This window comes from Lynx canadensis, chromosome A2 (genome assembly GCF_007474595.2).
Source record: "Lynx canadensis isolate LIC74 chromosome A2, mLynCan4.pri.v2, whole genome shotgun sequence".
NCBI classification, from domain to species: Eukaryota; Metazoa; Chordata; class Mammalia; order Carnivora; family Felidae; genus Lynx; species Lynx canadensis.
Window position 1 is genome coordinate 144,756,823 of NC_044304.2, and position 26,199 is coordinate 144,783,021.

Sequence of the window (26,199 nt, forward strand, 5' to 3'; positions counted from 1 at the left end):
CATGTCATTTTTCTGCAAAACCTTCCAATGTCTTCCCATCTGCATCAGTTAAGGAAATGCTAGCTCTGTAAGAGATAAATTCTAATATGTCAGTGGCATAAAATAGCCAATAGAAGTTTATTTCTCAGAAAAAGTCCCCAAATGGCGTCCCTGTTCAGTAAGCAGGTTTTTTTTTTAAGTTTATTTTGAGAGAGAGAGCACGCGAGCAAGCATGAGTGGGGGAGGGGCAGAGAAAGAGGGAGAGAGAGAATCCCAGCAGGCTCCGCACTGTCAGCGCAGAGCCCAACGCGGGGCCTGAACCCATGAACGGTGAGATCATGACCGGAGCCAAAACCATGAGTCAGATGCTTAACCAACTGAGCCACCCAGGCGCCCTCCGTGAGCGATCGTTTAACAAGAACCTGGGCTCCTTCCATCTTGCGACGGCCCATCTGCAATACACGGCTTCTAGGGTTGCCACAGAAAGAGAAAGAACTTGGAGAATGGCATGCGGCAGGTTTGTACGGCAAGGACTAAAAAGTAGACATCGTACCTGCTACTTTTCCTTTGGCCAGATCTGAGTTACCTGTGCACACTGCAGCCTAGCTGTGTCCATAGAAGGAAGAGGAAAGAGTCTGGTAAATAGCCAGCTCAGCCACAGGAAAAGGGAAAGTCCTTACAATAGCCTAAAGGCTCCACGTGGTGTCCCTCTCCTCCTCACCGCCATCTCTCCTGTTACCTCCTCTCCGACCTCATTTTCTCCACTCTCCTTAATTACCACAGTCCAGCCAAACTGGCTCCTGGCTGCTTCTCAAACACTCCAAGCATGCTTCAGGTCAGGGCCTTTACTCTTGTTCCCTTTTCCTGGAATGTTCCTCCACCACCTTCGGATGTTCACTTACATGTCCCTCTCTTTATGAGCCTTCCCTGGCCACTCTTTCTAAGATTACAACACCACTCTGGATAGTCCCAGCACTCTCCTCTCCTTTCCTGCCTTATTTTCTTCCTTGGTACCTATCACTACCTCCCACTCTATATATTTTGCTTTTTTACCTGGATTATTAGCTGCATACCAGAACACAAGCACCATAAGAGAGTTTGGTCTATTTTGTCTGTTGCTGTCTCCCAGTGCCTAGAACAGCATCTGGCACACAGGAAACAATACATTTATTTGTGGAGTAAATGCTTAGTGGCACCGTACGGGCAGAACAGGGAATGCCTCAAGAACATCAGCCTTTTGAGGTTGACATCACACCTGCCGTAAACATTCCCTCAGTGCTTCTCTCAGAGACAGAATCCAGGGCTAATGGGCTTTGGGTGCAGGTAAGGTGGCATGTCTTGTGTGCGTCACCCCTTGCGTCCTCTTCCTCCTCCACCTACTTTCTAACTCTGGGGCTCCCTTGAAGGTCAATGTGCTTTCTTCTCCTCGGAAAGCTCACTTGTTCTCATGGCTCCCTCAGCTGCCTCCTGGCCAATGACCCTTCTAAGGATCTCCTCCAGCCTATCGGCTCTCTCTTTTTAGGTGCTCTGCCATCGTCCTAGATTTCCCATGTCTTGAGCTCAACTCATTTCTCTTCCACCTACCTAGCTCATTCTCCCTGTTTCCTATGACTAAAACTTTACATTTCTGGGTGCTTCTTCATTTCTGTCATCTCAGCAGTCACTGGGTCCAGGACTTGTTATTTCCACTTTAAGAACTTTTCTCGTATGTAAGAGTTCTTTCCTACTTTTCTTGCTCTGCCTACGCAAAGCCCTTATCCACGGGAATCTCAGGGTTGCAGGGCCCCATCCCCGGCAGAGTCCCATTACCTTACCCACCTTCCTCTAGAACACTTCCGAGATGGGTGGCTCTCCCACTGGTCTGCAGTTCCGTGAGGGCAGGGGCCATGTCCTATCCATTGTGGGTTTACCAGCACCCGACTTCAAGGAGTCACTTTTTAAAGTTTTTAAATTACTTCCTGATGCAGTCAGTTCTGTAGTTAATCCCAATTAGGAGATATTCCTCCTAGAAAGAACCGATTTCAATCTCCTACCTCCCACACAGGTGCAAGCTTAGAGACCTTCAGAAGACCGACAATTCCTACTGCCTTCAGCTCAGGCTCCTCAGATTAAGACTTTGCATTACTTTGAGAAACTTATATCTGTGTTCTCTCCTCATCTTCATGCCCTTCCCCCACCTTTTTTACACCTCTCATCCCCAACCTGGCATGAAAATTTTCCTGCTCCTCTGTTCCCCACTTGCCCTTGTTCCTGTTACTGCTGTTGCTGAGTATTTGCATTCAAGAATTCCTTAGTCCAAAAAAATAAAAAATAAAAAATTCCTTAGTCCAGCCTGAGTCACACCTTCTTAGGAAGACCTCTCGGGCTACCACCAAGGGTCACTGTCACTCCTGTGTCTGAATTCCCAAAGCATTCAGTCAGCCTCTCACCTTGGCACTTAAAAGTATATTAACTTGCTTTGTATTTAACTCTCTCATCAGCATACTATGCGTTTCCATTGGCTTTTAAATTATAGAGGCTTTGCTAAGAACATACGTTTATGTTCCATTTGTTTCACAAACGTAGTGGCCCTCATTTAATGCTTCTTTGAATTTCGTGACATGAAAATGAGTAAGTGAAAAATTTCCTATATTCCTCTTAAATCAGGGAAATACTATGGGTTCTGCCCATTCAGTTTACTTAACATTATTAACCATTTACTCTGAACTGGGCAGCAAGGTCAGAGCTGTAGATAAAAAGATGAGGAAGTCCTGTCTCTGCCCTGGAGCTTAGCCTAGAGGAGGACATATGGATAAGCAGCTTTTTATAGCAAAATTTGGCAAAGCGTATTGAAGATACAAAGTGTTAGGAAGGCAAATAAAGGATTATTATGTCTGGTGGGGTCAGGAAAGACTTCTAAAAAGCTAACCGGGACTTCTATTGACATTCATAACGCAGAGAATCAGGAAAACGCACTTCGTCCAGGCGGAGAAGGTCACTTGAAGGCAGAACACCAAAGAGATGTGAAAGGGCCAGCCAGCTGTTAGGTAACACCGAGATAATGGTGGACAGAGCACAAGATCTGTGAGAGGGAGTAGATAAAGCAGAAAGATACACTGGAGCCAACGACTTTAGACCCTCTCGTAGGCCACCCGATCAGAGCAGTAGGAAAAAAATTGGTATTGTTCAATACAGCTGGGGACTGATGCAGGCGAATTAATTCGGTCCTACGTGCTAGTGGGCAAGGAGATAACTAGCAGAGTAATCCAAGAAGCCCTGTGGAGGCCGAGTCATGCGCTGTGAACTGGGACGTGGCTGCCAGACAGCCGCGCCCACAAGCCGCCCGGAGTCGGGGGCTGGGGCTCATCACCCCCACACCGCCGGGGACCAGCGTCGGGCGGGAATCCGGTCCACGCACTCGGCGCGCTCGCGGGGACGTGGCGCTTTCCAGCCAATCCCGGCTACGCGACTGTAGGGCCAATGGGTGTCCGGGGAAGCTGTGCGTCAGCGGCGGGCTCGTTGATGATTGGTCAGGAGGCCGCCGGCGAGGCGGATGGGGGCGGGGCGCGGAATCGCTTCCGGTTGGGCGGTGCTTGCGCGCGTGAGCTGAGCCCGTGGGTGAGAGGCGGCCGTGGCAGCCTGGGCTGGGGGCGCTACGAGGAAAGGTAGGTGTCGTGGCCCTCCGTCCTTTCGCACCATCTCCCTTTTTCGCTTTCTTTCGGTCCTCGCTCTCGACGCGGCATAGGTCCCCTTCGTTCGGGGCCCCTGTTTCTGCTAGCGCGGGGTTACGGGCCTTGAGCCTGCTCGCGACCCCCGAGCCCTCAGCGCGCAGTCTGAATCGAAGGCCGCCGCTCGCCCTCCCGCGCGCTCTGGGAAGGGGCCTGGTCTCGGCGAACTCCGGCTCCCGGCTTTGCGTTGTGTGGGGTACTGTTTTGTGCCTGGCTTGCCACGTCCGCCGTCCTTGGGTCCCGTCTCTCAACGAGTCCCTCGGACTAGAGGGTCACTCTTGTTTGCCAACTGAAGGTCGGAGGGCAGTGGAATAGTAGTATTGTAACAGTTCTCTGCCACCTCCCACTAACCGGCCTACCTGTGTCCTCCAGCTCAGCCCCAAGGCCACATCCCGAGTGCGTCTGCCAAGAAAGTCGTGTTCACCGACTTTGAGGGTGTAGAAACGGGGCGGGGGGAGCGGGGAGAAAGCGGGAAGACATTTTGTGATTTAAAATAAAACTTTGTGTAATTTTAAAGAAAAGCCGACTATTTCTAGCCTTCATGTTTGGCTGCATCGTTCTGTCAGCGACAGAAAAGAGTTTTTAAACCTTTATTAGGGAATTGTAGCTTTTACCTTGTTTTGTTGCTTCTAGGTGCAGACCCTAGTTCTGTTTTTTGGCATATTATGTTCAGAAGTAAACTTAATTCCCTGTAGCTGCCCTGATTAAGAGCATAGTTGGTGATCGATAGTTTTGAGAGCAGCTTTTGCATCAAGGCAAAAGTTTCCTGGGTCTCTTGCTAAAATTTTAGGGCCCTTGATCTCAGTTACTGAGCGTGTAAATTCCCAAAATAATGTCTCTGGGAGTTGAACTGCATTCACTTCCTGGCGGCAGGGACCATAAAGTCAACGTTAATGAATTGGCAATAAGGTTGCTTCTAATACGATTTTATAACTGGGAAGTAGAGAACGTATAATCTCTGATAAAATTTTTTTGCCCTGGAGTGGAAGACACAACACAAATGCATGTCTGACCTCATTCAGTAAATTTAGTTAACCAAGTAACAAACGATGGCCATCACTGAAGAATTTAAGTAGTATAGTACACATTTACAGTACAAACTTGTAAGTTGTAATTGTGTGTAGAGGATAGGTTGCCTAGGCCTTATCTGAGTTTTACAGTGATTTAGGGATGCCCAATAGGATTTTTTTTGATGATTACAGCTAGGAGGCCCATGAACCCATAAAGATGAATTGGGTATGCCTGAGTGGATGGTACTGGGTTTCAGCCGTGAAATCAGTTCATCACTCTCAATATAATTGTTTGCTTCCATTCATCCAGTGATGTGTTAAGATACTTACTGGTGGCATTTTATTTACATTGCACCTGTATCAGTAATTGATCAGTATGTTGATGTTAACATCAAATTTCTAAAACATGGGTGTGGCAAGGGTGTTGGAAAGACAGAGGTGTAGCCAGGCCTAGACACTGGAGATGCTAGGCCATAACATCCTAGATCCTCTGTGAATTCTTAAATATGGGTGTGGTTGATGGTGTAATTTATGTATTAGAGTTAAAACAGCTGAAAGGCGCTTTTCTGATGGCCAGATCCGGTAAGGGGAATTGGGGGTTGGGAGCAGGCAGGAACTGCATTTCTGCCAAGTACTGTCCAGCTAATCTAGTAAAATGGTATATAAAAAGTGCAAGACACTGTATTAGGGACATAGAAAGATACCAGTTTCGGGGCGCCTGGGTGGCTCAGTCGGTTAAGCGTCCGACTTCGGCTCAGGTCATGATCTCGTGGTTCGAGAGTCAAGCCCCACGTCAGGCTCTGTGCTGATGGCTCAGACCCTGGAGCCTGTTTCGGATTCTGTGTCTCCCTGTCTCTCTGACCCTCCCCCGTTCATGCTCTGTCTCTCTCTGACTCAAAAATAAATAAACGTTAAAAAAAATTGAAAAAAAAAAAGATATCAGTTTCTATTAGCTGAGAGTCCTGCCTTTTAAACATGTAATATTTAGGAGCGCCTGGGTAGCTTAATCAGTTAAGTGTCTGACTTCGGCTCAGGTCATGATCTCATGGTTCATGGGTTTGAGCCCCGCGTCGGGCTCTGTGCTGACAGCTCAGAGCCTGGAGCCTGCTTTAGATTCTGTGTCTTCCTTCCTCCCTTTCTGCTCCTCCTCCACCTACACTCTGTCTCTCTCTTAAAAATAAATAAAACATCAAAAAAATAAAATATCTGTAGGGGAGCTAAGGAGACAGAGTAGCCTATGATCTGTTGTGGAGTGGTACAAACAAATTTTATACAAGTTGGGAGTAATTGGTATAGATTACTTCCAGCTGGAGTAATCATAGTAGGTAGATCTTTTCGTCTAGGACTTTAAAATTATTTATAGACATTTGGCACAGAAGGGGAGGTTGAGCTAAAATAACTACCAAATTCTCAAGGACTTTATGCATGTTAAACATGCATGGCAAAGTTACAAGTAGAAAACAAAACTCCCGTGGCCACTTTGCAAAGCATTCCTGTGGCAATTAATTATGTTTTAAAGTTTCATCAGCCCCAAAGGAAACTTTTTTCTCTCAGAATTTTCTGGAATTTTTTCTGGAATTTTTTCTCCATAGCCGGAACAGTGTTAAATTTGTACTCTGTCGCCCTGGGTATAGAACTCATGAAGCCCGAGTAATAGTTTGTCATTCTTAAAGCTGTTCTATTGCCAAATTTTGCAGTTTTCTGTTCTCAGCTCTTATAAATGTGTGCTCTCAGTACCATAAATAGTGTAATCAAAAGGTGTTTGGCTTGGGTCATGATCTCACTGCTTGTGAGTTCAAGCCCCAAGTCAGGCTCTGTGCTGACAGCTCAGAGACTGGAGCCTGCTTCAGATTCTGTCTCCATCTCTCTGCCTCTCTCCTGCTCGTTCTGTCTCTCTCTCAAATATAAAATAAAAAATATATATTTAAAAAAGGTGTTAATGAACTGTTGTAAATTTGTTTCATCACTAGAAAAACATTGAATAAATGGCTGTCATAACTTTTATCAGATCACGAAGGATGACATTCCTTTAATGTGATAATGCATTGGTGATACTTGTACTAAAGTCATAAGTAAAGAATGTCAGATAACCAGATAGCTTTAATTTCTAGATTTCATAACCTGGGCCTTATTATAGGCCCAGGCTGTTCCCCTAATTCAAAATTGAAGTAGTCACTTAGGATTGCCTTTTTTGCTGAATATCCAGCTCAGAGAACGGGAATTTTACTGCCACACCCATTTCTCTCACTTGTTAACTTTGAGCAGTGGGTCTTTGATCAACCAGAATATCTGTGGGATCACTCAGTGGTAATGTTCTTGAGAAGTTGTATTTAATCCAGACATCTAAATTTCCCTGAAACAATTTAAGTACTCTATGACCAATGACTGGGAAGGAAGGGAGGGAAATAGCAAGAATTCGAGCTTTCAAGGAAAATTTTGGATGACTAAAATAAACTGATTCTTCAGGCTAATCTTTGTTATTGAAAGAAATTCAAGCTTATGATATTAATCTTTTCTCCTTCTAAATTAACTGGAGCAATTCATGAAAACAACTTTGCAGAAGACCCTTATTGGTGACATACTTCAAAACGATGATAGTTACTTGATATTTTTTTCTGTTCTATTTAGTTTGTGACTAACATGCCACTATCCAATAAAAATACAGTACAAGTCACATGAATACATTTCACCTGAAATTTTAAAGCAGGTTAAATTAATAATTTATTAAATCCAGTACATACAAAATACCCTTCTTTCTAAAATTTTTTTTTTCAACGTTTATTTATTTTTGAGACAGAGACAGAGCATGAATGGGGGAGGGGCAGAGAGAGAGGGAGACCCAGAATCGGAAGCAGGCTCCAGGCTCTGAGCCATCAGCCCAGAGCCTGACGCGGGGCTCGAACTCATGGACCGCGAGATCGTGACCTGGCTGAAGTCGGACGCTTAACCGACTGCGCCACCGAGGCGCCCCAAAATACCCTTCTTTCTATGTAAAGTATAACACATATCACATCTTAATTCACACTAGCCACAGTTCAAGTGCTTAGCAGCCCATGTGACTGTTATCGTCCTGAACAGTACGGGTCCAATTTTTTTTTTTTTTTACAAGAAAATATTAGATGTTACCCTTGGTGAGGGAGGGGCAGAATTTTAGAAAGAAAAAACTTATAGGTCATTTAAGAAATAGATGGGGAGATGCTTTTTGCACAATCATTGATTTACCTTCTAGATCACATGGTAAAAATTCATACAACTAAGTCCTTCATTTATGTTTTCCTGATATCTTGTTATCCATTGATGTGTAGCTGTGATGAAGAGGGAAGGAGAAAAAGAAGGGCCATTTCGTTTTCTATCATTTGGTCTCAGTTTGGTTGAAAAGAGAAAGATGCTTCAGAAATTAACAGCACTAATGTAGTTCTTCAATACCTCGTGTAAAAAGTTGTACTGTTCTCACCTCTTCCCACATAAAATATCCTTTGTCTTGGGGGATATTCTTTGTTTCTACTTGAACATTTTTTATATGCTATATGGATTTAGATAAATCTAGTACAGTCTTTTTTTAGTATCCATATTCATGGAACAAGAGGCCTTTGTAAAGTTTCTAATAACCAGGAGTTGATATATGTGAGCACAAAGAGTGTATATTTTTTAAAAAAAAAAGTTATTTTAAGTGCAGGGCTTTTCATTGCCCACTGCAGAGAGATGAAGGTAGGACCATAGGCTTTGTCCATCAAGTGGTCTTTGATGACTTGTTAAAGCAGTTGCATCAGTGGTAGATAGCTAGATTTCAGGGTGGCAGTAGGTAGTGAGGAAGCAGAGATAGCAGCAGAGACACTCCTACGGGTGAAGGAAAGGGAAGGGCAAGCTTGAGTGAATAGCAAGGTCTGAACAAGACTGATTTTAGATTTTGGAGACCTGAGAAGTATTGATTGACAGAATGGTGGAAGGAGACTTTACAGGGGTGGGATTGGAAGATTAATTGAGAGAGGCAAAGGAAAAAGTTGGATAGATGATAAAGCAGGAGCTCTTGACTTTTACTCTGGAATTCTTCTCTTGTTGTCAAGATGTTAAGCCTGATGGGGCGCCTGGGTGGTGTCCGACTCTTGGTTTCAGCTCTGGTCATGATCTCATGGGTTTGTGGGTTCAAGCTCTGTGCTGACAGCATGGAGCCTGCTTGGGATTCTCCCTCTCCCCCTCCCCCCTCCCCCTCCCCTCCCCTCCCCCTCCCTTCTCCCCTACTTCTGTGCCTGCACTGTGTGCCTGCACGTGTGCTCTCCCTCTCAAAATAAATAAACTTTAAAAAAGAAAAGCGATGTTAAGCCTGAAACTTAAATGTTTTCCCTCTAAATCACAGTGAATCAGTTACATTTCTCTGTTACATGTATCAAAACTTTGCACTATCTTTTCCAGGCCCTGGTAATGAGCTTAATGCATTTATTCATATTGTAACATTTAGGGTTTACAAGAGTTGTTAAGGTATTATGCCAGAATTGTTAAGGTATTTTACTCTGGGGATGTAATTAGTCATTTATAAAACTTTTCTAAATGTGAGGTTCCCGTACTAATAGGCATAAGGAAAATCTGTTGCAGTGACTTGATTTTACTTGATTTTGTAAACCTCTAGATACTGTTTGGATATGTAACAAAATAACAGAAATTTGTTGTCTCTGGAGAGTTTTGTAAGTCTCAAGAATTGTTTCTAGTTTGAGATGGAAGTTTTATTTTGCCCTAAAATAAAGGCATACTCACTTTGGCATTTAAGAGAGCCACTAAATCTCTAGTTTTCTCTTTACTGTTCCACAGATTTGATTGATCAGTTGAATTATTGAAGGGTAGCCTGAAGTTTTATTCTAGAACAGCATGTTTTACTTTAAAAAGTTTGTCTTAAGAGTAGTTGTTTTTGCTTCAGTTTCCTCTTTCAATCTAGAGAAATGGCTTGAAAATGTTTGTTTTGCAATACTGAAAAGAGTTTTTATAATATTGTTTAAAAACACAAAGGGGTGCCTGGGTGGTTAAGTCAGTTAAGTGTCCAACTCTTGATTCCGGCTTGGGTCATGATCTCACAGTTCTTGAGTTTGAGCCCCAGCCTGCTTGGGATTCTCCCTCTCTTTATGCCCCTCATCCCCCCACTCAATAAATAAATAAACCTAAAAATAATACAAACAGATAATACACATGAATGTGTACTCATTTACAAAATATAGACAACAGAGTACGGTATCAAAGTTCACTCCAAGCCAGCCTCACCACCCCACCCCATCTCTTCTCCCCTGAGCCTGGGGTTACCACCATTTACAGACAGATGTTTATCCTTCCATGCTATTTTTGTGCATGTGTTATATTGTATACAAATATAAACAATCTGGGAGGCTGTTTGGTTTTTTTTTTTACGTAAATGAGATCTTGACATTGATTTGCAACTTGCTTTTTTGTTGTTGTTCAACTTAACATGTCGGTAAATTTTCCATTTCAGTGCAGACTGATCCACCTCATTCTTTTTAACCTTTGCGTACTGTTCCGTAATACAGATTTAACGTGTATTTACTAGTTCTCTGGTTTCGTTTTCCATTTTTTTATCATTATAAACTGTCATTGTTGAATATCTTTGTGCAAGTGCCTTTGTATACAAATTTGGGTGTTTCGATGGAATAGCATGGAATAAGCTTTCAGAAGCATATCTGAGTTCTAACATTGGTGGGAACAGCTTAAGTACCACCTTCTTCCCGTTTCTCTGAGTCTCTTGTTCTTTCATGTTGCTTCTCATGGGTTTTCATCAGTCTTTTTTATTTTTATTTTTTAATGTTTATTTTTGAGTGAGAGAGAGTGTGAGTGAGGGGAGCGCAGAGAAAGAGGGAGACACAGAATCCAAAGCAGGCTCCAGGCTCTGAGCTGTCAGCACAGAGCCCGAGGTGATGCGGGACTTGAACTCACAAACGGGGGGGGGGGGGGGGGGGGGATCATGACCTGAGCTGAAGTTACATGCTTAACTGACTGAGCCACTCAAGCACCACGGGGTTTCATCAGTCTTAACAACCATCAAGTGAAAGTACTTTTGGGGTGGGGGGGGGATTGGCATTCGGGGAGTGACTGCCTTCCATTATCTCCTTAGCTGAGTTTCTGTTTGACTTATTGGCAGTGTCCTATTTACTCTCTACTCTATTGACAAATCCTCCTCTGCCATTTCAGGACCTTCTCACCCTTCTCCACTGCACTGCTTTCCCAGGTGTTGGAAATCCTTGTATGCATTTACAGGCTGAAAGTTATTCATGGAGGCCTCAGGTTTTGCTTTTGTATAATCAGCTCTCTAGGTTGTATTGGGATTAAACATATTTCTCCTATTTGCTTTCCTTCTGCTTTATATAACATGCTCACCAACAGCTGTGACATTTTTTAGTTTATTGAATCCAAAGGACTCTAGAGGTTCTGAGTCGGTTAAGTGTCCTGACTCTATTTTCGCTCAGTGTGATCTCAGGGTTTTAAGATCAAGCTCTGCATTGGGCTTGTTGGGCTCCATACTGAGTGTGGAAGCCTGCTTGGGATTCTCTCTCAGCCTCTCTCCCTCTCTCTCTCTCTTTAAAAAAAAAAAAAAAAAATCTCTCTCTCCCTAGAAGTAATTTTTATTTTTTTTAATTTTTAAAAATTTTTTTTATTTTAATTTATTTTTTTTTTTAATTTTTGAGACAGAGACTGAGCATGAGCAGAGGAAGGGCAGAGAGAGAGGCAGACACAGAATCCGAAGCAGGCTCCAGGCTCTGAGCCGTCAGCACAGAGCCCGATGCGGGGCTCGAACCCACGGACCGTGAGATCATGACCTGAGCTGAAGTCGGACACTTAACCGACTGAGCCACCCAGGCGCCCCAATTTTTAAGAATTAAAAAAAAATTTTTTTTAATCAAAGAATTCTGTAAATCCAAGGTAATGCAATGTAACTTCCTTTAACTGCTCTTTGGAGGTTACAAGAAAGATAATTAAAATACATCTAATCTGGCGTATTTAATTTCTTTATCCCCTGGAGCAATTCATTCTGGTTCCCAAAGTTTTGAGGCAGGATCAGATATATGCAGTTTGTTTATATTAAGTATACTTTCAGGTCAAACTTCTGAAGCTATCACTATGGCTGTTTGAGAGGTTAATTAAAATAGTGGTTCACAACCTGACTGCTTTTTAAAAATGTTAATAGTTAGGAGTGGGACCTAGTGGTCATATTTTCTTGAGTTTTTGGGTAATACTAGGGTGCAGTCAGTCTAGATTGAGAACCCCACTGAGTTAAGTTATGCTGAAAGAATTTTCATGTTTTTAAAAATATTTACATAAAAATTATGAGCCCTTGGACCAAATGGTTCCACTAGTGACATCCTGTGGAAAGTGAAGTCTGGCTAGTTTAATCTGCAAATTAGGATAAAGTAATGCGTTTAACTTTCATGTGATGCAGTGACCTTCTGCATACTGAGCCTTTTATTACTTTCCTCCGACTGCTGTAACAAATTACCACAAACTGGGTGACATAGAAGTTCATATAGTCTCTCCTAGTTCTAGAGGCTAGAAATTAGAAATCAAAGAGTTGGCAGAGCCATGCTCTGTCTTTAGGCTCCAGGGGAGGATCCTTCCCTCCCTCTTCGTAGCCTCTGGGGTTGCCAGGAATCCTTGACTTGCAGATGCATCATTCCAATCTCTGCCTCTTTTCATAACTTGGCATTCTCTTCTCTGAGTGTCTGTCCAAACTTCCCTCCTTTTATAAGCATATCAGTCATTGGATTAGAGCCCACCCTAATCCAAATGACCTCATTTTAACTTAATTACCTCTGCAAAGATCCTGTTTCCAAATAAGGTCACATTTGCGGGTACCAGGGTCAGGACTTCACATCTTTTTAGGGAGACACAGTTCAACCTACAACAAGCTTCATGCCTAATAACCACCTGTCTACCCAGTAAGGGAGCCATTAATCACAAACGGAAATGAATAAGAGATTACATGAATTTACAAAAACTTAACTGCAGGGGGAAAAGCATTCAGAATCCATATTCTACTGGTGAAAGGTTAGTTAAAATACAAAAGTTGGGAAAATCTTTCCTTTTGATTTTTAATTTTATAGTTTTTTCTCTAAGACCATAACCTCTCTAGACAATACTGAGGGGTATCTGTAGAGTCTGATAAACAAGTTGCCATCCTGCAGCTTCTCTGCAAGTTTTTTTTTTCTTTTTGGTATTTTTATTTAATTTTTTTAAATTTACATCCAAGTTACTTAGCATATACTGCAACAATGAATTCAGGAGTTTACCCATTTAGCCCATCCCTCCTCCCACAATCCCTCCAGTAGCACTCTGTTCTCCATATTCTTTGCAATTTTTAATCATTTTTCAGTAAAGTGTTCCAGCCTTGTGCTTGTTCATTAGAATCACCTGTGACTGCCGAGATTCTGACAGTTGGACTAGGACCTGGGAACCTGTACTTTGAACAGCACTCTAGGCTGTCTTTATGCCCGGGCAAGTTTGGGAAACACAGTATATGGAATGCTGAAGCAGTTGTTATCCATCACTGTACCATCTGAATGGTTTGATCTTTGAAGATGATTTGAGATTGAGCATAAATAATGAGAGACAACTTGGTGCTATATATAGGAGAAGGACTCTGCTCAAATGTTTCATGGTTCCTAATCTAATGATCACCAGAATCACCTGAGAAGCATTTAAAACTACAGATGCATTCATTCAACTTCAAAGATTCTAATTCAATAGGGGGAATTTTATTAAAGCTTCTTAGGTGATCCTAATAACCAGCCAGGTTTAAAGACCAGACCTCTGATGTAGTACAAAAAGTAAAGTTGTTGGGAGTCAGTAAGTTAGTTTGAATTTAAATGTTGGTTCTTTGACTTTTTAAAAGGATTAATGTTCTACTTTGGTGTTTTTTAAAGGGGGCCTACTTACAAGGTGGATATTTTAACTGATTCCTTGTCAACTTCCAATCAGATGAAGGAAACTTGGTGAAAAATTATTACCATAAAAATGGAAACTCTCATATTCTACCATTCTTATTTTATGGATTAAGTAGTAATATTTGGGGTGAAATCAAATTAGTAACTGGATGTAAGCTTTTAATTTCTTGTTTAATTACAAAGCACACTGCTTCTGGAATTAACTAATCTTTGTTTTTCTTTAAGATCTGATTATCATGGACCTGCGACAGTTTCTTATGTGCCTGTCCTTGTGCACAGCCTTTGCTTTGAGCAAGCCCACAGAAAAGAAGGACCGTGTACACCATGAGCCTCAGCTCAGCGACAAAGTTCACAATGATGCTCAGAGTTTTGATTATGACCATGATGCCTTCTTGGGTGCTGAAGAAGCAAAGACCTTTGATCAGCTGACACCAGAAGAAAGCAAGGAAAGACTTGGGTAAGGTGCCAGCTCTCAGGGGGCTAAAGTAATGACATTTCTTTATAAGCCAGCTCATTCTTTTTTTCTCTTTTGGCTTGGCAACCCAGTAAAGTTGTTTTGAACTGCATCTTCTGAAAGCTAGCCACAGGATTGCTACCACTAAAATGTAATTAATTGCTTGCTTTCATACATTGCTCCACTGAATAATGGTTTTTTACCTCATTCTACAAAGCAAAGTCATTTTTGCACAAAAGCACCAAATGCTACAGGACCCAGATTGAATTGCGTCTTGTTCCCCGAGGAACATTACAGGGGAGGCTTCTCATCCCCGATACTTTTAATTTTTAAAAATGATCTGTGACCAAGTATTCATTGTGCCCCAAGCCAAGCCATTGAGTGGATAATAAACTGCAAATGAGACCCCTGGGCTAATTTCTATAAAGTTGATGATTTCTGAGAACATCCTTTATCCTCTTTGTTTTCATTCTCAGATATTTGCTTAATTAAAAACAAAAGCAAACCAATCATGCCTTTTAGAAGATTGTAATAAGTAATGGTCTTAATGTCCAAGTATTAATTGCCGTTTCAGTAACAGCTGGGTCATAGTTGGGTTCTGTGGTCTTAGCAGGCATCTTTGTACCTGGAAAATTGATGGTATACCAGTTGATAATTTCTGAGCATCTGAGAATGTTTTTGTTTGTTTTGGGTTGTTTTGTTTTTTGTTTGTTTTTGGCTCTCCTAAAGCCTTGTTTTTTAAGGAAATGCCGGTTATTTGTTTTTGAGAGGGGTAGGGGGACAGAGGCTCTTAAGCGGGCTCTGCCACTGACAGCAGAGAGCCCGACGTGGGACTCAAACTCACAGACCGTGAGATCAGGACCTGAGCCAAAGTGTGATGCCCCCAATTTATTAATTTATTAATTAGTTAATTTAGTGAACATTTTCTCCTTAATGAGCACCATTGGTGTAACTTTCTGAACTATATTCAAGAGGTTTGTTTGGAAAGTTGTACCACAGAGGAATTTCCAAAAGTATTTTGCCATCATGGATAGTGCTTTGATTAGAAGACATTATGGGGTTTGTTTGGGGGTGATACTTCAGAATAAATTCTATCCTTTCATTGGATTATCTGCTAACTGATCGGTACTATATTTTATTCTTTTAAGAGTTTAAAAAAAAATTTTTTTTTAACATTTTATTTATTTTTGAGACAGGGAGAGACAGAGCATGAACAGGGGAGGGTCAGAGAGAGGGAGACACAGAATCTGAAACAGGCTCCAAGCTCTGAGCTGTCAGCACAGAGCCGACGCGGGGCTCGAACTCACGGACCACGAGATCATGACCTGAGCCGAAGTCGGCCGCTTAACCGGCTGAGCCACCCAGGCGCCCCTTAAAATTTTTTTTTTATGTTTATTCCTTTTTGAGAGACACAGAGATAGAGTGTGCATGGGGGAAGGGCACGAGAGAGAGAGACACAGAATCCCAAGCAGGATTCAGGCTCTGAGCTGTCAGCACAGAGCCCGACATGGGGCTCAAACTCACAAACCGTGAGATCATGACTTGAGCTGAAGTCAGACACTTAACCTATTGAGCCACCCAGGCGCCCCGAAGAGATTTTTTTTTTAACATTTATTTTTTTTGAGAGACAGAGTGTGAGTGGGGGAGGGGCAGAGAGCGAAGGAGACACAGAATCTGAAGTAGGCTTCAGGCTTCGAGCAAGCTGTCTGCACAGAGCCCAGTGCGGGTCTTGAGCCCACGAGCTGTGAGATCATGACCTGAGCTGAAGTTGGACGCTCAACTTACTGAGCCACCCAGGTGCCCCCAATATTTTATTCTTAAGCACTGACAGAAATACTCAAAAGATTTTGCTATGTAGAATGAGAAACTATCTCCAAACATTTGAAAATAGGAAAAACAAATACATTAAGGACTCAGTCTTCTGTTAGGTTGCTTTTCTAATTTTAAGAGACCATGCTCACTTTTAATTTTAATCTTATAACTATGCTAACATTTGGGCTAAAAATAGGGGTGCATGAGAGTATTCTCGGTCTTCATGTCTCACCTATTAATAATGTGCATGTCTGACCCATATTTGGGTCTGTACATGGCTCTTCACAGAGTTACTCTTAAATAATGAAGGGCCTTTAGACTTGGTGTTAATCAGTGTGTTCTGGCTCTATATAGGTGGTGGAGTAGCTCTGCTGGCAGTTTTCAGTAGAGACAACGTCCCTTTTTGTCTTCAGTAAATAAAGGTTCAACACACATGAGCAGACTCCATATTTGATTAGAATAAGATGGGTAAAATCATGTTTTTCATAGAATGTATGAACAAGTACTATATGCTTCTCCTAAATTTTGGAGATAATGACAAATGAGGTGATATACTATTGTAAGCAAGGATTCCAGATGAACTTTTTTTTTTTTTTTTTAAGCTTACTGTGGCATTTTAAACATTGTTTTGGTAGGTGACTATATACCAGAGGTTGGGAACAACAGATTCTCCTCCTCTTTTCCATCCATATAGAAAGCAAGTGATGGACAGAAGATCATTTTCATACCTGTAGTTGCAAAAATTCACTACTATTTTTAAAACAGTTTAATACAGTTTTCCCTTTTTCTTTTTAATTTTTTTTTTAATGTTTATTTATTTTAGAGAGAGAGAGCACAAGCTGGGGTGGGCCAGAGAGAGGGAGACACAGAATCTGAAGCAGGCTCCAGGCTCTGAGCTGTCAGCACAGAGCCTGACACGGGGCTCGAACTCACGAACCATGAGATCATGACCTGAGCCGAAGTCAGACGTTTAACTGACTGAGCCACCGAGGCGCCCCTAGTTTTCCCTTTTTCTTAAGAATGTTAGCAAATAGAACATACTTTCTTATGTGTGTATTCTCCCCCAGTCACTCACAGTGGTCTTGAGTCTACTTAATTTTCATTTATGTGTCCTTCAAATGAGGGTTTGTTTGTTTTGAGGTGGTGAGCCTAAATATTAAAAAGTTCTCACACTTGGTGTAGTTGCTTTAGAAATGAACTAGAGCAGTTCATCATCCTTTTTTTTAGGTCACAGGTCAACCCCTTTGAGAGTCTAAGGAAAGCAAAAGACCCTTCCTCAGAACAGTGCACGTAGGAATATATATAAGATTTTGTATGCTGAATATTTCAGGAATATTATGAACCCTCCTGGAGCCTACTTACTGATTTGCTTTTTGACTCTTGAAAAAAGTAGAGTAGAGGCATATGTTACCTCTTAGGAGAAATAACATAAGGTCCACTAAGTGCATTGTGTCTACCCTGGAATAAATGCTTACTTGATGGCATCATAACTTACATCTGTAGGTCACAGGAAAACAACACCATTAGCTTCATAAATTTGCACCGGCCTTTAGAGCTAGTGCCTAAAATGGGACATACCCACTTCCAGTGTATTTTCACAGCTGCCTGCAGGCTGGATGGCCAGCAAGATAAGAATGGCTTTTATATTTTTAGATGGTTATTAAAGTATAGACATATGTGACAAACCATATGTGGCCCACAAAATCAAAGCTATTTACTATCAGTCCCTTTTCGGAAAAAGTTTGCCAACATCTGGGCTAAACCATTTGAGATATTTCTGTTGGAATAAATGGAATGGCATTCAGCCAACTTCATTAACAAAAGCCCCTCTTGAGCAGTTATGTGCTCTTTATCTTAGAGATCCTTATCTGAGTGACCCTCTTTAGGCTGTTTAAAATTTTCATTTGAGAATGGGAGGCATTCTGATACCTTACCTTTTTTTTCTTAATGGTACAGTAGCACTATTGCACTATTGGTAGTTAGTACCATTTGGACATAAACTAGGTCCCATTATAGATAATGCAAAAGTTTTTAATACTGGTATAACTTAATGTGTTAATATTTTTTAAAATTCCAGGGTTAAAGTTACAAAAAAACTTTTATGTCCGTGTAGATAGAGGAAGGTATTTAAGAGATAGCTTCTTCCTGCTTTCCCTTTTCTATTAATACTTTAGAGCAAAAGCTGAAAGATAACATATTTCGTGAAGGAGTATGCTTGTTAAATTAGAGAGTTTAAGTACTAGCCAGTTAAGGCTAACAACATACCAATATCAAGATGATATCATACGATATCTTTTCATCGTATCACTAGTAGTCTGTGATTTTAATCACTTTCCGATGTAGTATTCATGAAACGAATGCAGACTGGGAAAAGACATTATTTGCTACCAAGTGACAGTCTTTGTCCATCCTGCAAATAATAGAGCATAGGAGTATGCCAAGATTTCACTTGGACATCTTGATTTGAAGTTCCTATTCCATACTGGGCCACTTGGTTGACTTTTCATAGGTTGTCTTAGCCTCTATAAGTGAGCCGTTGCATCTTTAGGGATTTTCCTATCATGCACTTATTTTGAAATTCTTAAGTTAAACTGAGATGCCAAGTCTGGAAGAAAAGCTCATGAAGGGTGAAGTATATTGATTCTTTAGCTTTGTAGTTTTGCTTTATCATCTGTATTCTCACCCTCTCAACTTATTAACATTCTCATAATCTCATGTATGTCAGGGGTGGACATTCTTACCACATCATTTCCTCAAAGTTCTCTGTTTTTGTGGTTCTATGTGAAAATCCAAGTCAACATAGTATATAATTAGCTGTTAGCTATTTTTTATAACAAGCATGCATCTGTCCTTTTGTCTTTGTGTACCTGTGTTGTTGTTTTTTTTTCTTTTTTGGTTTTGGGGTGTTTTTTGTGTATGTGTGTGGGTTTTGGTTTTTTCGCTTTTGTTTTTTAATAATCTTGACTTGAGGTATAAGTGATCCCAGAGCTATCTTTGTTATCTTTATATTTTTAACAAAAGTGTTATTTTTTTTTAAGCAGCTGAACTTTTTAAAGTCTGGTTTACATTTTTGAATTTTTAGAAAACCCTATCAGTGATTTGTGATTATTTACCAATAAATTGAGATTCTCCTAAAGCAATAAAGAAAAGCATAAGGATTTGCTTGTCATGCTCGCTTCGGCAGCACACATATTGGAACGATACAAAGAAGGTTAACTTTAACGTGGCCCCTGCACAAAGGGCAACATGCAAAGAAAAAAAAAGATTTGCATGTTGTTTGATACAAAGAATGGAGAACCCAGATAGGAATGGATATTCACTCCTGGATTCTGACCCCTAAAAGGATGAGACTGGGTTTGCTTTTGCGTGTAAGTGCACCAGCCATGGACTGCGCTTGCCTTGTCTAGATGGCTCGTTACCAGTAACAGGCCACTTAAGAGAAATATTTTCAGTTGCTTATCTGGAAGGTTTTTTTTGGAGACAATTTTTATGTCCATGCTTTAGCCCTGGGCAACACCTGTGGTCACAACACACACCTGGCTAAGTCTGGAGCCTTGTGTCTTTTTAACCTCTTGCTGGATTTCTCTGCATTTTCTACAGAAAGATTGTAAGTAAAATAGATGGCGACAAGGACGGGTTTGTCACTGTGGATGAGCTCAAAGACTGGATTAAATTTGCACAAAAGCGCTGGATTTACGAGGATGTAGAGCGACAGTGGAAGGGGCATGACCTCAATGAGGACGGCCTCGTTTCCTGGGAGGAGTATAAAAATGCCACCTACGGCTACGTTTTAGGTAGGTCCCTACTATCTGGGGGAAAAAGCCTTGTGGAGCTGGCACCTTGAAACGTAACTGTTTTGTCTTGTAGAATGATTGTAGATAAAATAGACGTGGATAAAGATGGGTTTGTGACGGAGGGGGAGCTGAAATCCTGGATTAAGCACGCCCAGAAGAAATACATATATGACAATGTTGAAAACCAATGGCACGAGTTTGATATGAATCAAGACGGCTTAATCTCCTGGGATGAGTACAGAAACGTGACTTATGGCACTTACTTGGGTAAGGGGCAAGATGTCAGCCTGATAGAGACCATGGTCTTGAGTCAAAGAAACAAATGGGTCACACAGTGAAGGAAAGGGAGAAATTGTGCACTTTAAAAATAGTCCAAATGCTGTGAACGGATTTTCCTTTATTAACTTTAAATGTGTATATTAAGTATTTTAGTTTTGTAAGGTCCGGCATCTTCTACATCTTTAGCATTTCAGATATTATTTTAGCAATTTTTCTTTCTGTGATCCCTCAGATCATTTTTGGAGCAAATCTCCTCTAAAAGGCATTGTTTCAATAATGCAAAGCAAGAGACTTTGAAATATCTCTTGACGTGGTCACGTTAAAGTGGTGACCCTGAAATTCAAGCTAGATTCCTGTATAACTGGTGAGAATAGGAAAATTACTGACCTTCCATAATAAAATAAAGATCAAATAGCTTTCCTTGATAAAATTTAACAATTTTAGTATGCTTACTGAAGTTTAGAAAAGAAAATTTCCCATTTGTTTTCTCTGGCACATGAGTTTATCAGCCTGCTATGCAAATGCTTCAAGGCAAATGTGATTGCTTTCTGTTGATTTGGTAGCTTGTATGCTTGGGCCACCTGTTAGTAATCTTCTTTTACTTATTACACTTGCCTGTTGTTGAATGCTAGGTGGCAGTCTTACTGAGTTGATGATTAGGGTGTTTTTGTTATGTGATTCCTCTTCGAAGTTACAATTTGAGATAAGAATGTATAAATGTTACTTCTTGCATTTTTATCCTGGAAATGAGGCAAATTTCTGGGTGAAAGCAGGCATTCTCCACCACTGATTAACAAGCAGTGAGTGTATAATGGTCTGTTTCCCCCACTGGATAGCCAGCTGTCTGTGTTAATTACAGGACTGCATGCATTTCTAGTGAAGAGACTTTTATTTCTGTATTGAGCTTGTTCTCATTCCTAAGACGAAAGTGGCAATCTTTCTTCATGCTTGACACTTAGCCAAGAACCAAACATATCCTTCACCCAATTAAGAACATGTGTATTAAGAAGTCAGTGCAGATGGAGAGGCACCCGTGTTTCTTGCTTTCTGGCTGAGACTCAGCACCCTCCTGATTTATTTGGACTTACAAATATAGAGCAAAGGCTAGGTTATTGGTGATCTAAACAGAATGGTGTGTTAATAAATCTCAGTTCAGACCTAGGCACTTACTTGCTACCCAAAATGAATATTAAGCTCTTTGTATGATTATGTGCATAAAAATCTGTTGAGAGCTCCATTGCGCTCTCAGGTCAAATGATTCAATGTAATGGGTATTTCTACTGAGACTGAATAAGCTGAAGCACTGGCTAGAGAAGCAATATCTTTATAAGGCATCTTTCCCTGGAGGCATGTGGGTGGATAGCACTCGGGGTAATGAGGTGGCTTAGAGAAGCGCTGAGGGTTTTTTTTGTTTTTTTTTTTTTTTTTTTTTTTTTTTTTTTTTGGTGAGAGTATGTTCTTGATTTAATCTTGAGTTCAGGTATAAGTCATCTTAGCTTTTAATTAAAATCTGTCTTAATGAATCTGCTTTCCACAAAAGGAAGGTTACACTGTTTCTGCTACAAGCAAAATATGGAATACTAAGATCCATCCTGGCTATCCCAAAACTAGATCAAGAGCCTACTTGAAACTGCAGGCTGGCTAGCACAATAAGCTGGTACTTAGGATAGATACGGCACCCCAAACAAGGACAGCAAACACATGAATTTAATTATTTAAAATAAAATATTTTATCTTTTGTGTGCATGTTATCAGGCTACTTGATTCCAGTCACCACATTTTACCCTGAGGTGGAGAGAAGGGCTCTTAGTTAAGAATCTAGTCTTGTTGTGTCAGTTGTCTGCTGTTATCTTTGTTTTTTACGGAGTCGGTACTGAAACTTTGTTTAGAAGAGACGACTTAGTGTCTTTAAAAAGTGTATTTTCCTTAAATTCTCCATCTTCAACCTATTATGGTTTTGAGTATCCTGTATAGTCACGATTCAATAAGCTGTCTTACTGAATTTTGACGCTCAACAAAGCGTGAAGTTTCAAACTGCCCAAAACTCTCTCAAAACAGAGTGGTAGTTTGTTTTTGTTTTCCAAACCGTGCTTGAAATTTGGAAGGACTGAACTTTGGTATCAAAAGTCAGCAGTGTGATGTTATTGTTAAAGGGGCCTTGTGGGTTTTTTTATAAAACTAGTGCCGTATCTTTCTTTATTTAAGCAATATGTTCTAGGAACAATTGTTTCTTAGCTTGATTGTGGTGTCTTACATTTCATGATATCTTCACATGCTTTCTTTTGGTCCACGCAGCAGATTGAAAAGGTTTTTTTGTCCATTTATTTTGGGCTTTTTCCTACAGATAACTCCTTCAACTTAAACTGAATTTCATTCTTCTAGAGACTAAATAGCTACTGCTTATATAGTTCAACATCATAACAGATGGATAGGTCCAGAAACAGTTTGGTTGTAATCTAATGTTTACTTTTTGTAACAGCTGTATTGAGGTATAATTGGCATATATAGGACACTGCACATATTTAAAATGCACAATTGATGAGTTTTGACATAGGTATATACCAATGAACCCATTCTTACAATCAAGATAAACGAACTTCTCCATCACCCGAAAAAATTTCCTCATGTCCCTTCGTAATCCTGTTTACCTTCCCTATCCCCTATCCCCTATCCCTAGGCAACCTCTGACCTGTTTTGCGTAACTCTAGTTTTACATCCTAGAATCTTACATAAATGAGGGAGGGGGTGGCAAACGGTACCTGTAATTCATGGTAGATAATCTGAGTTGGCTGAAAAAACTGAAGTGTGACTTTTCAAACGGTAATAATTCTGTTGCTTGAATCAAAGTGACCTTAATATGAGATAGAAAACCTTTGATACCTAGCTTCTCGGTGGGAGTCGAATCTTTAATAAAAATAGCAATAGCTAACATTTATTGAAAGCCAGCTATATGCCAGGCACTATTCTCAGCACTTAGATTTATTTGCTCATTTACCCTCATAGCAGTCCTATGAGACAGGCACCATTATTACCTCCATTTAGATTGAAGCACAGTTACTTGTCCACAGTCACACAGCTAGGAGTGGTAGAGTTAGGATTCAAACCCAGATAGTATGATTTTAAAACTACCACTGCCTCTCAGATATAACTAGAAAGCCGGAACCCTCTAGTAGCCTTAACACCAAAAATAGTGAAGCGGTACCTAGGTTAGCCAAGGAGCCAGGGTTCCATGTTGGATGGCAAACATTTACATTCAACTTGGACCTGACTTTGATGACCAAAACTGAATGTTTTCACACTGTTAACAATTTTACCTGTGTAATCAGGTTGTTTCTTCATTGCTTGGTTTATCCTTCTTGGAAATTGATTCCTCAGCCCATACATTTTCATGTTTTGTGGAAGTCTGTTAAAATTTGACCTAAATGTTTTGTTTTCTAGATGATCCAGACCCTGATGATGGTTTTAACTATAAACAAATGATGGTTAGAGATGAGCGGAGATTTAAGATGGCAGACAAGGATGGAGACCTTATTGCCACAAAGGAAGAATTCACAGCTTTCCTGCACCCCGAGGAATATGATTACATGAAAGACATAGTAGTACAGGTTGGTGGAGAACAGTGATTCTCAGCAGAAACTCAGTTTCTCTTTTTGGGAGAATGACTTATTTGGGAGAATGACTGTATTTGGGAGAATCACTTATTTAAGTAAGCTCTAAGCTCCAGGGTAGGGCTTGAACTCAGTGACCCCGAGATCAAGAATCCCATGCTGTAATGACTGAGCCAGCCAGGTGCCCCAGGAAAATCCTTTTTTTTTTTTTTTTTTTAAATGTTTGTTTATTATTTTGAAGAGACCGAGAGTGAGCAGGAGAGGGACAGAGAGAGAAGGAGACACAGAATCTGAAGCAAGCTCTGAGCTGTCAGCACAGAGCCCAATGTGGGGCACGAACCCACAATCCTCAAGATCATGACCTGAGCTGAAGTTGGACGCTTAATGGACTGAGCCACCGAGGCACCCTAGGAATATCCTATTTTTAAAAATATCTCATAACCGGGACACCTAGGTGGCTTAGTCAGTTAAGCATCCAATTTCGGCTCAGGTCACGATCTCACGGTTGGTGAGTTTGAGCCCTGTATGGGGTTCTCTGCTGTCAGTGCGAAGCCCACTTTGGATCTTCTATTCCCCTTTCTCTCTGCCCCTTCACCACTCAACGTCTCTCCCTCCCTCCCTCCCTCCCTCCCTCCCTCCCTCCCCCCCCCTCTCTCTCTCTCTCTCTGTCTCAAAAGTAAACATTAAAACAAAATCCCATAACCAGTGATCAGACACTACTGAAGAATTATCACAGAAGGCAGTTACCAATAAAACATAAACTGTAGACTTTATAGTTTTGTAAACATAAAACATAGACTACATAGTTACAGACCTACGGGTCATATCTGTTAGAATGACTTCATGACTAGGGCTACTCCACATCATTATCGGCTTGGTGGGATAGGTCATTATTAAATAATGCCAGTGTTCCTCCAAGAAGATTCATAATTATTTAGGGTTGAAGCATAAAAAATAGTTAATATTTTACCATTTTTTCGGCTAGAAAAACAGCAACTTCCTATGCTTTAACCATACCCACACATGTACATATTTGTTTTTAAAATTTTTTTTAATGTTTATTATTTTTGAGAGAGAGACAGATAGAGTGTGAGCGGGTGAGCACAGAGAGGGAGGGAGACATAGAATCCGAAGCAGGTTCCACGCTCCAGGCTGTCAGCACAGAGCCTGATGTGGGGCTCGAACTCATGAACTGTGAAGTCATGATCTGAGCCAAAGTCAGATGCTTTAACCGACTAAGCCACTCCCGTGCCCCTAACCATACCCGCATGTTCATGTGTGTTTTTAATGAATGATAAATGCCTAAACTAATTCATCCAGATACTAACTTTAATAGTCTCTTCTTACTCTCTTTTGTCCAGGAAACAATGGAGGATATAGATAAGAATGCTGATGGTTTCATTGACCTGGAAGAGTATATTGGTAAGTCTGTTTCTCCTGTTTTTCCTAGAGGAAGCTGAGAAGTTGTGGAAGTGTGTTTGCCCATAGAAATAATTTACCCCTAGGTAGCTTCGCCGGTTGAGATTCTGACTTTTGATTTTGGCTCAGGTCATGATCTTACCATAGTGAGATTGAGCCCTGCATCGGGCTCTGCGCTGGGTATGGAACCTGCTTGAGATTCTCTCTCCCTCTCCCTCTGCCCCTCCCTGTGCACACCCACAAGTCTGAGCTGTCTCTTTCTCTCAAAATAAACAGGGGCGACTGGGTGGCTCAGTCAGTTAAGTGTCTGACTAAGGCTCAGGTCATGATCTCACAGCTCGTGAGTTTGAGCCCAACATCAGGCTCTGTGCTGACAGCTCAGAGCCTGGAGCCTGCTTCAGATTCTCTGTCCCTCTCTCTGTCTGCCCCTCCCCGCTCATTATGTTCTGTCTCTCTCAAGAATAAACATTTTTTATGTTTTTTATATTTGAGAGAGAGAGACAGAGTGTGAGCAGGGGAGGGGCAGAGAGATGGAGACAGAATCTGAAGCAGGCTTCAGGCTCCAAGCTGTCAGCACAGAGCCCAACATAGGGCTCAAACTCACAACCATGCCGAAGTTGGTGGCCCAACCGAATGAGCCACCCAGGCACCCCTCAAGAATACACATTTTTTAAAAATTAAAAAAAAATTGTTTTAAATGAAAGAAATTTTTTTTAATGCAAATTTAAAAATAATTTGGGGTGCCCGGGTGGCTCAGTCATTTGAGCGTCCCACTTCAGCTCAGGTCATGATCTCACAGTTGGGGGTTCGAGTCCTGCATCAGGCTCTCTGCATTCAGTGTGGAGTCTCCCCTTCAGATCCTCTGTCCCCCAACTTTACTCCTCCCCTGCTCGCTCGCTTGCTTGCTTGCTTGCTCTATCTCTCTCTCTCAAAAATAAACATTAAAAAAAAAATTTACCCCATGGGTCAACTCTTAGCACATCATTAAGCCAGACCAGCATGAGGAATAGTGGGTCATGATAAAGTGTCTGTAGCAGCACTGTCCAATCAAAATGTAAATGTGAGCCACATGATATATTTTTACTTTTAAAAAAAAATTTTTTTTAATGTTTATTTTTGAGAGACAGAGCACGAGTAGGGGAGGGGCAGAGAGAGGGAGATACAAATCCGAAGCAGGTTTCAGGCTCTGAGCTGTCAGCACAGA

At 41.2% G+C, this 26,199-nt stretch overlaps 1 protein-coding gene across 3 annotated transcripts in view; it reads left to right on the plus strand.

The window, feature by feature from the left end:
* Positions 1-3,532: 3,532 nt before the first annotated feature.
* CALU (calumenin) overlaps positions 3,533-26,199 on the plus strand; it is a 30,880-nt gene continuing 8,213 nt past the window's right edge. Inside the window, exons 1-5 of one of the 3 annotated variants that reach the window (XM_030308382.2) lie at positions 3,533-3,623; positions 13,855-14,086; positions 19,496-19,689; positions 23,407-23,573; positions 24,938-24,998. In XM_030308382.2, the coding sequence (XP_030164242.1) occupies positions 13,866-14,086; positions 19,496-19,689; positions 23,407-23,573; positions 24,938-24,998 (643 nt within the window). In that variant the 5' untranslated portion in view covers positions 3,533-3,623; positions 13,855-13,865. Of the gene's footprint in view, positions 3,624-13,854; positions 14,087-19,495; positions 19,690-19,762; positions 19,957-23,406; positions 23,574-24,937; positions 24,999-26,199 lie in introns of all 3 variants that reach the window. The other 2 variants (XM_030308384.1, XM_030308383.1) reach the window with 2 other exon arrangements.